The sequence below is a fragment of the Pararge aegeria genome, chromosome 16, assembly GCF_905163445.1.
Source record: "Pararge aegeria chromosome 16, ilParAegt1.1, whole genome shotgun sequence".
NCBI lineage: Eukaryota > Metazoa > Arthropoda > Insecta > Lepidoptera > Nymphalidae > Pararge > Pararge aegeria.
Window position 1 is genome coordinate 16,878,044 of NC_053195.1, and position 10,338 is coordinate 16,888,381.

The 10,338-nt window shown below is 33.7% G+C and overlaps 2 protein-coding genes across 2 annotated transcripts; one reads left to right on the top strand and one right to left on the bottom strand.

The window, feature by feature from the left end:
• The first annotated feature begins 850 nt into the window (after window positions 1-850).
• LOC120630658 lies at window positions 851-1,645 on the top strand. The gene has a single exon (XM_039899922.1). The coding sequence runs from the start codon at window positions 851-853 to the stop codon at window positions 1,643-1,645; it is 795 nt and encodes a 264-aa protein (XP_039755856.1).
• A 1,144-nt stretch (window positions 1,646-2,789) lies between these two features.
• Window positions 2,790-10,322, bottom strand: LOC120630659 (protein CC2D2B). The gene is made up of 11 exons (XM_039899923.1): window positions 9,931-10,322; window positions 7,488-9,314; window positions 7,211-7,398; window positions 7,010-7,130; window positions 6,669-6,837; window positions 5,982-6,584; window positions 5,497-5,811; window positions 5,304-5,381; window positions 4,538-4,689; window positions 3,874-3,991; window positions 2,790-3,126 (listed from the first exon to the last, which is right to left on the bottom strand). The coding sequence occupies exons 1-11, from the start codon at window positions 10,320-10,322 to the stop codon at window positions 2,941-2,943; spliced, it is 4,149 nt and encodes a 1,382-aa protein (XP_039755857.1). The 3' UTR covers window positions 2,790-2,940.
• Between the last annotated feature and the right edge of the window lie 16 nt (window positions 10,323-10,338).

The following is a 10,338-nucleotide window of genomic DNA, read 5'->3' on the forward strand; positions in this document are numbered from 1 at the left end:
GTCATAAGAGAGTAAGACGGTACTGCAAATTCTCTATTGCTTTGTTGTCTGTACACCTGCTTGGCAATGGCGGACAACTTTACTGTAATCGCTAGATACACGTAACTTTTAACATCCCTCTTCTATGCCTCTTTCATTTCTATTTTACGTTTATTTTTATACATATTGCGGTTATGAAATAAGTAAATGTTAATTTAATTTTGTTAGCATTAAAGCGAAAAGACATTCAATCTCTATATTTTTTATTTTACTTACTAAATTAATTTGATCAGTTTTTTTACTATAATTCCTGAATGAGTTTTAAAGAATAAATTTTATATTGCTCTTCTGTAAGGGGTTTCGTTTTTACATTACCTACTTCCAATCCTTAACTAAGTATATAACGTTACGTACAAGGCAAGTGTAATGACACTTGCCTTGTACGTAACGTTATTTCAAACCTCTTTTGTTTTCATAGTTGATTTGTGTTTTTAGTACAAAAGACCATACATTAATAAACTAAATATTTAAAATAAGGGTAAGTCATCATTATAGTCACAGAAGGCACTTATTAGGAATGGTTTATAATTTCCTAAATGCTTTTCGCGTGTCCACCCGCTTTAACTAACGTATCGCAATCTTAAACGAGAACTTTGAAAAACACTATGGGCCTAAGGAAGATGTCTGTGTCGATGAAACGCAGGTCCCATTCAGAGGCCGTATAATCTTTAGGCAATATAATAAGAGCAAAAGACACAAGTATGGAATGAAATTATTTAAACTATGTACAATACCAGGCTATACATGCAAATTGCAATTGTATGCAGGTAAAAATAACGAGGTTTTAAATACCTCACCCACAAAAGTTGTGATGTCTTTATGTGACCACATATTAAGTTTGGGACATACAGTTTCAACAGATAATTGGTATACTAGTATAGACCTGGCAAACCAACTTCTTGACAAAGATACTCATTTGGTCGGAACCCTGAGGAAAAATAGGAAAGGTTTGCCTAAAGCAGTGGTAGAGGCTAAATTAAAACCAGGTGAATATATTGCAATGGAAAATGAACGTGGCATATGTGTGCTAAAATGGAAAGACAAACGGGATGTGTTGATGCTATCGACAAAGCACTCAAAAGGGTTCTCAAAGGTTACTAAAAAGGGCAGGACAATTCGAAAACCAAGAATGATAATAGCTTACAATAAAGCAAAAGGAGCGGTCGATATGAGTGACCAGATGACTGCGTATTCGTCGCCATTAAGAAAAACAGTAAAATGGTACAAGAAATTAGGAATTGAAGTTATTTTAAATACAGCTGTTGTAAATGGATGGATTATGTACACTGAAAATAAAAAAGTTAAAGAAAGTATAGTAGAGTACAGAAGGCAGTTAGTGGAGTATCTGGTAGATTCAGGAAAGGATAGTGAAAACCCCGAAAATACTGAAAGACCGAAACGACTGAAGCACCAGTTGGAAAAGCGAGAGGGCAATGTTAGAAACACAAGACGTTTCTGTTCAGTATGCTACAAAAAAAACACTGCAATACTCGGTTATAAAATTGCCAAGAATAAAACAAAGAAAGTTGCGACATACTGCAAAGAATGTCCAAATGAACCATATTTTTGTTTGGCTTGTTTTAATAAGTTTCATCGTTATGGTTAAGCTTTTTAATTCGACATTTTAATGTTATTTTTGATTGATACTTTTGAATATAATAATTGATGCGCTGTGATTTTCATACTAAAGTTGTTTTATTTTTCCTTCAACTAAAATTTCAACCCTTATGATTTGAGCTCATAAGTACGTGTAGAACATTTGAGATTGAAATAGTATTATTCTATTATATTATTCTATCATATAAGCTATCCCTATGCTAAGTTTTACTAAAATTAAGCTTATGGATAAGTGATAAAAGCACAAACAAGTTGTTTTTTACTTATCACAAACTGTCATGTTCATCATTTTAGAAATATTTTCGAAATAAAATTAGGTAGGCAGGAACCACGGCAATGAAGTATTCTACAGCGCCACTCCGGTCACTTCAGTACATAAAATGTATTAGAAACGCATCCTCCGGCGCACAAATTCGTTCCAAAAACAGGTTTACCTTGAGGTCACCGGTGACCGTAATGGCGCGTAGATGTAGGTAGGCGTCCGGTCACCGGTGACCGGGGTGGCAGCTAACGTGTTAATACTAAAAACCCTGTACTCAGAGACGAAAACCTGACAATAGACTTCAGTGATGCTGAGTGTACACCTTGGTTGCCCACGCGATCGAACGCCATAGTTATTTTATAGCAAGGTTTAACTACATAAAATTGTCTCGCTAATTTTTGTATAAGAAAACCATTCTATACTTAATAATAATCTTTCGCCATGAAATGCTTTTTTTAGGTTCTACATTAATTAAAATATGAAAGGAGATTTTATTTAACTAGATAAACCTTGCCCTATACGATATATAATTTGATTTCATAGTTTAGTATATAATAAAAAAATATAGTAGGTACATATTAAGTAAATCTATGATACATATTTAATCTGCGGCTGGCTTCCTAAACAGTAGGCGTCCCCGAAGATTTTTAAGGCGGAAAGTTTACGACTATAAGCAGGTTACTAGCACGCCTCATAATAGTATGCTTTGCATTATATTAACGCTGGGAACACCCAGTATGTATGTCATAAGTTAGATATACCTATTATCCTACTATAATTTGTATGAAATTTTAGCTTAGTCTTTTATATGGCTAGAATCTTAAAATTTGGTCCGCGAATGGCTTCGTATTTTCGTGGTAGGTACCTCGTACAAGGTTCCATCTGAAAATCAGCGCTGTATGCTCCCAACGCTGAACTGGCACTGTCTAGGTCGTGCCACACATAACATACGTAGTGTCGTTGGTATTGTACAAAGTTTGTATCGGTATTGGTACAAAGTAAAAATAAAACATTCTTTCTTTCTAAATTCTTATAATACTGGCTAGAAACACCCAAACGCTCAAAACATTGTTAGGATAGGCGTAAACCTCAACTCCCAGACCAAATTCCGCATTCGGATCATCGTTTATATGTATTGCTGTGGATTTTATCCTCGAGATTATAAGCTTTGAATTTAAATATGCCATATTCAGTGGGAAGCCGAACATCTGAAAAATGGAACGCAACGAAATGCTATTAATCTACTGGTGATGCTTCATCGTAGTTTTAAAGATATTAATAGGTATTTTTCAAAAACAAGATGTGAGTACACCTCGTAAATGTTTAATTATATGTTTTATGGCATTTTGTAACTATGATCCGTCTGTTGCTGTAGCTGCACCAGTAAACAGACAGAGTGAGAGATTTTACTTCTCTTTAATTACAAGGATATTATGAAGATTGGTACATATCTATATATCTATCTTTCTAGGATCTGCGCAATGCTCATACAAAATATTGACAAAGCCATAGACAACCCAATTATTCCGAAAACAGAAAATTAAAGTGATTTTTAATACCAATGGAAATAATAGCTAAGAGCAAGGGATTAAGCCAGCGTCGCACTTCAAGATTAATAAATCCGTCACGGCGGTGACAGTTAAAATGGATAGGTACTTGTCAGTGAGACAGATAGGCGGAAAACATTAAAACAATATCATTATGAAACTAATAAAACCATATTAATACTGAATTATAACAAGGAATTAAGAAAAATAAAATGGCTGAGCTTTCAGTGTGGGATAAACTCGTGATACATCTGCACAAAACTATAAATAATATTGAAGCACAGCCTTAAGGAGTGCCTTTGGAGCACCCCTGTAATTTCTTCGGTGCCCAGGTTGGCAACCCCTGGCTAAGAGAATTTTGATTAACATGGGAGATACCTTTTTTTGCGAAAATGTCTAAAAATGTACCTTGTACGTAGCCATAAATTGTTTCAAACGATGTCCGGGACTCGTGCGCGTTTCTGTCGGATTAAATGACCAATATTCCCAGTGCGGCAGCATCTCACGTAATAGTGTGCTGCAATATCTTAATAAACAATTAATTTTATGTTAGACTATTTCAAAAGGTACCCTTAAACTCTACTAAATGGTGCCTATTCAAAATCATTTTAGTAGTCTCATTAATAATTGTTATAAAGTTCAAAAAAATAATCCATAATTCATTCATTTCAAGTAGGCCTAATATAAGCACTTTTGAAACGTCAAGTATGTCTGTGGTGACTCTACCACCGGTACGGAAGGCAGATTCTACCGAGAAGAAGCTGGCAAGAAACTCAGCAGTTGTTCTTGTCCAACATAATTTTAAAATTTAACAATCATTGTTCTATCTTGTATGATATGAAAGCGGAGCGGCTTGCTTCCAGGCAACCTTGTCATTAAGAAATTCATCAATAATATAGTAACCTCGATGTATTAAATGTGTTTTTATAGATTCTTTAAATTTATGTAATGTTAAATCTAATATTACTTTCGGTATCATGTAAAGTTTAAGCGACTATTGTAAATGGTATTTTTTAATTGTGGTACACCCGGACTCTAGGACCCATGCGTGCCTTCTAATTAAAACACTTACCTGTTCCAAATAGTCTTAATGTGCGAACGCCATTTCTGAATTTTATTTTTAATTTTTGTCTCCAAGTTTACACGTAGACTTTCGACATCTTCCGGTTTGCTATACGGACTTTCGGTTAAGGGTCTCGTGGTGAATAAAGGCTTGTTGAAAACCTGAAAGTCGAATCGATCCAAAGGTAGCTGTAGAACTGAGGTACCTACCCTTAGTACGTTAATATCTTTAAACATGTACTTTGTAATTTTAAAACAATAAATATCGATTAAAGAAGTAGGTACATTCAATATAAAAAAATAAATATACTACTGCAAAGTAAGCGTAGCTTGTGTTTTGGTTACTAGGATGACTGATGAATATTTTACCCAGCCATTGAAAAACAGTCATGTCCATCAAACAAACATTTTCCAGTTGTGAGAATCGAACCCACGACCTTGGACCCAGAAAGCAGGGTCGCTGCCTACTGAGCCAATGTAACAAAATGTTAAGAAAACCTCCATTAAAAAAAACTGCTGTTGATATTTCAGGGACGCGAATACGAAACTCATAAGCGAAAACGGAACATTTTATTTTATCTGGTACCATTAAAGAACTTCCTATGGTTTAACTAAATGATTTCAATTCTCGTGTTGATTTATTTACAGAAATGAGGAGTTGAAATATCCTTTATTTCGAGGCTGTTAATAAATTGACCAAATAAAAATTGCAATCCAATGGAAGTGTGCGAGTTATTTTACGATAAGAAATTAATTTTTTCTGACGTGATACTTACAGTCTGCCAATCAGACGATTTCGAAAAATTAAAAGAGACGCTTTCACAATCTTGCACAGGCTGAGTATTCACCCATATCTGGAATCAAAGAGCAGCTAATTGGTTTTCTAAAATTTATTGCTTTCTTATAATTGTCTAAAGTTTCTTAATAAAGTTTCAAATATTTCCAAAACGCGCAAAATAATATGCTTACATTTTCTGAATCAAAAACATAACTGACTGTTTTCAACGGACATCCAATCTCTCTCAACTCGTATCTCTCACCAGCAACTGCATCGTATATGTACCAAGTAAATCCATCGCTTCCACCACAAATCCCCCTTGCTTTGAACAGATCGTTACTCTTTAATATCTTATTATTATAGTACTGCACTAAGACATAACTGCTTAGTCCACGTGGTAAGGCAAACCCAATAATGACCCAGCATTTTACTTCTAAATGTAAAAAAAAACTTGCTAGTAAAATTGTGTGATCCAAAGGAGAGCCGTATAAAACTTTCAAGAGTTCCTGAAAATTATAAAACCATGTCAATATTTTCGCAATTTAATTGGCAAAAACAAAAAATTAAAGTAGAGTGAAGACCTTCTAGGTAACGGGTACGGTAAAGGGACAAAACTTTATTTGTAATTTGTAAAATTTTTCCATAAATATAACAAAAACAAAGGAACAAATATTACCACTCCCATCAAAGTGACAACATACGGCTCCACCTTTTCATACGTCGGTATCAGAGATACGTATCTCACAACCGCATCTATATACTTATTCAATTGAATTTCACCACTTTTCCAAGTTTCAACACTCACGGATTCCCTATCATCAGTTAAAGACTTCTTTCTACTGCTTTTAGATGAGGAACTCTTTGAGTAACCGGAACTTTTAGATCGAGCTGATTCTGACTTCCTCGGGTCTACTGGAAAGCACTCATAATCTGGAACTGGGATTGCTTGCAAGAACTCCGAAACGCACTTATTCCTCCCTGCGCTATCAATAAACGTTAAAGAAATATTTCTTGCGGGAAAGTCATTAATATACTCAGTCACAAATTCATTTAGATGCCGTATGATAAAATCGGCTTCAGAATCATTAGTTATTGGTTGGCGATAGTTCTGAAATTCCCCTAAATGAGACAAGCTTGTCGTCACTTGGAGAGCCAAAAAAGTTGATTCTTTCTTTATCAGATGATTTAATTCCGAAAATGTTGATTCTGGTTGTTTTGACGGTGAGTTTTCATACCCAAAAATCAATGGTGGAACGTTCATTTTAAATGAACCTCTGACCTAGAATTTTTAAAATCATTATCATCTAAATAAACTTTTGAACTACAACTCAGATATTACTATTTCAAAGTAAAAACAGGTTACATTTCCCAAACTCAGTACGGTGTGCATCGGTATGTCGATAGCTCCAAGCCATTTGTTAAATTTCCGATAAACTACGGTACTTTGAGATTGATCATCGGTGTATTTTTCGTTGAGATGTTCCTTGCATTGATCGTAAATATTTATATGAATAGACGAAAGTGGTTGCAATCTAAAAAAGAAAGTTTACAAGTAAACTATTAAACTTAAATGTTTAATTAAATTATGTTAGGGATAAGTATTATACTGTTACAAAGAACCTTATTACAAGATTCTTAAAGTTCACAATAGCGCGTGACAACATTTGTGACCCATTGTGAAATTGTGACCTCGGCCATCAATACCTTGTTTTAACTTTGAGAGTATGATTCCAAGATGGGTGACGACCAACGGCTGTAGCAGTTTGCGCGGTCAAGGCACGGTAGCTAACTTGTACAAACGGTCTTAGCGGATGGACCTTAAAACCTGTGTAATACATTAAAATATACATTTCTTGAAATAAGTTTTTTTAACTCATAATAATATTTTTCGAAACATACACTTACCAGCTATATTATCACAATCATTTTCTTCTTTTGTTATCGCAGCTGAACTTCTACATGACAAGTTATATGCTTTGTAAACTGTTACATGTATTTCTTGATCCTTCATCAAGCAATCTTTAATAAGTGTCTGTCCTGATATACAAGTAGCTTTACCCAACATCAGATTAGTTTGGTTTGTGACAAGTCCTCTACAAAATAGAGAATTTGATATAAAATACCTACTTAACCGAAACTTGTAAAACTAATTACCTACTTACGCACAAAAAACCTTATTTACCTTAAACTCAATTCCTCGAAGTCTCTTACAACATCCTTATGTGTTATCTTTAAAAGGTGATCATTTACTTTCTTCATAACGTTTTTGTTAAGCTTCTCTACAAATTTTACTCCTATAAACCTTTGTACATCAATCAAATTATCAGTTTCGTTTTTGAAATCATCAAAATCAAGATCTTTTTGTTCACTATTTTGTAAACAGCATAACAGTTCAGTTGAAATTTGATTTGCAAATAAAGGAACAGATTTATTTTCTAAATCAAAAAGACCACCGCTGGACCTAAGATGTAATAACTTAAGCCTAAGGTATTCAGAGTCTTCTCCATTAAAATTAAAACAATTATCATTTGTAAGTCTGCTTTTGCAAATATTTTTAAGTGAAATCATCAAAATCTGGTTATCTTCTATATTTGTATTATACAAATTATTAATTATTTCCGTTATTTGATTTAGACGTGGCTCATTTTTACCAAGATGTAATTGCTTTATTTGGCGCCCAAACTTCATATGTGACTTAATAGATTCAAATTGACTATCGTTGTACTTATTATTCCAACCAAACTGAATATTTACATCACAGTTCGTTAATAATTTGCCTTTAAATAAATTGCTTGTTTTTAATCTCACTTTGTTTTTCGCAGCAATTTCTCTAATATCGTACCCACAACCAATATATTTGGAGCTGGGTGCCTCAATTTTATCAAAAACAAAAGTATTCTTTAAACTCGTTAGAATAGTATTTTTTTTAATATCAGAAAGGTTAATTTGAAATGAAGACACTTCTTCATCATTTTCAAACAAAACAATATTCAAAGATTCGTTTTGTGGGAGAATTTCTATCGACAAATATTCGATGAAATCTACGTCACTTTGTTCTTTCTCACAAACATAACTTTCAGATTCACAAACAAACACTTTATCTACGTAGATTTTGAAACAATAGTAATTCACAAATGAAGTTTTGCTTTGATTTGCATTGCTTTTTAGGCTTCTATCCATTTTTAATAATAAATCAATATTTTTTTTCGATACTATACGATTTACTAATAATTCTACATTTTCTTTTAACTTATCATAATCAATTTCTAATTTCGGTTTAGCAATTTTATTCCTTTCATGCACATTACCACTTAGACGTTTGGATTCTTTGTATTCAATATAACTATTTGTGAAATCGTACTCAATTTTAAGTATCATATCGGAATACTCCACCTCAAACGCCTGATTCCATTGTTTTTCAAACTCATTTTGTTCTATTTTGTTTTCAGAAATTTTAAGAAACAAATCTGTTTTTGTTATACCACTTTTTTCTCTAATGAATTCAATATCCGCCCAGAGACATATAACGCGATGAATATTTTCTTTCTGCTCTTCTAAGGTGTGATAAAATGTATCCTTTAATTCTAGCAACGTTTTTGTATACTTTAGTACGTTATTGTCAAATCTAATCTCCTCTTTACTATAAGGACTTATTTGAAGTAGTTTTTCTTTCAAACTTATGATAGTTCTTCTGTTGATATCAATTTTCTGGTTCAGCTCTTTTAATGAATTTACAGAGGTCTCATATTTTCTATAATACTGAATTAACTTTAGAGAATACAGCTTTTCAAGGGAAAACTCATGGTGATGCTTAAATTTAATATTTTTTAATATTATATCAAAAAACTTAGGAGACTGCTTAGTGCCACTTTCTAGGTAATCCGTTACAACATCGCTAAACAATGATGGTTCTACGTATTGTACTGGTATATGGATTTCTTTGCTTCCATTGTTTTCAAGTACTTGAGGAAAAACTGGACTGATATGATCAGTTTGAAGTTCATTTAATCTGAAAGTAAGAATAAAAAAGATAACCCATGCCATCAATAAACATTACAACTATAGTCAATTTTAGGAAAGCGAGAACCTATTGCTGCCAGGGGCGTGCACTTCATACAAGCACAAAAGCGCTGCCTACCCTAACATTTTCATATAACTGGCAACGGAGGAGGATTTTGCCATTTTATGACGTTTTACTTCTTTATGCTTACCCTGGCTCAAAATTCCCGTGCATGCTACTGACTTTTACTAACCAGTGGTTAAGTCATAACTGTCAGCTCTATACAAAATTTATGTCCATTGTCTTTACATGAATGTGCGTTTTGTACAAAGACGACCCAGTAAGCAAATTATTAAAAAGTTCGTAATCTGGCGGTTGCACGTGTGCAGATTTCGCAAAGTTTTAGAAAATTCCGATGCTTACTATAAATTCTCAAATTGACCCTGCTGGGGATTGAACTAGGGACTTTCCGCAAATAAGGTCAAAACGCTCACTACTGCGCTAGAGAAATTATGTAAATGCACCAGCAAATCTTCTGTGAAATCATCGCATGCCTGACCATGACCAATAAAAATTAATACAATAGCAATTGAAGTGCAGTGTGAATTTTACTACCATACTTTACCCATTCTCACGATCTAAATTTTGAGATCCAGTTGACTTCAAGATTTTGTGAAGTCTTGTTTTTTGTTTCATATAACCATTTTGCTCTTCAGAATCTTCTCTTATAATATTATTCTCAATGAGGAGACTTTTGTTTGCCAATTCTAAACTTATTACATCTCTTATAGTCTTCGGTCTACTGTCTTTTTTCTTTTTCCTCTTTTTTGTTGACTGTTTTCTTGAACCTGTGTCGTAGTTTGTAAAAAAATCGTATTCTTTGACCGGTGTAACGGGACGTTTAGGTGACAATAGAGCTTCTTGTAATGCCTCATGGCCAATTTCGTGATAATCCTCGGAATCACTTTGGTTATATTTATCTTTACGAAGAGGTTGCAACTCCATCGGTTCACCCATTTTTACATATTGCAAT

Coding starts and splice junctions, on each gene's coding strand:
- LOC120630658 (XM_039899922.1), top strand. CDS start 851: ATGTCTTTATGTGACCACATATTAAGTTTGGGACATACAGTTTCAACA.
- LOC120630659 (XM_039899923.1), bottom strand. CDS start 10,322: ATGGGTGAACCGATGGAGTTGCAACCTCTTCGTAAAGATAAATATAAC. Junction 9,315..9,930: donor AATTTAGATCGTGAGAATGG/GTAAAGTATGGT, acceptor TCTTACTTTCAG/ATTAAATGAACTTCAAACTG. Junction 4,690..5,303: donor AATCGTCTGATTGGCAGACT/GTAAGTATCACG, acceptor TTCGACTTTCAG/GTTTTCAACAAGCCTTTATT.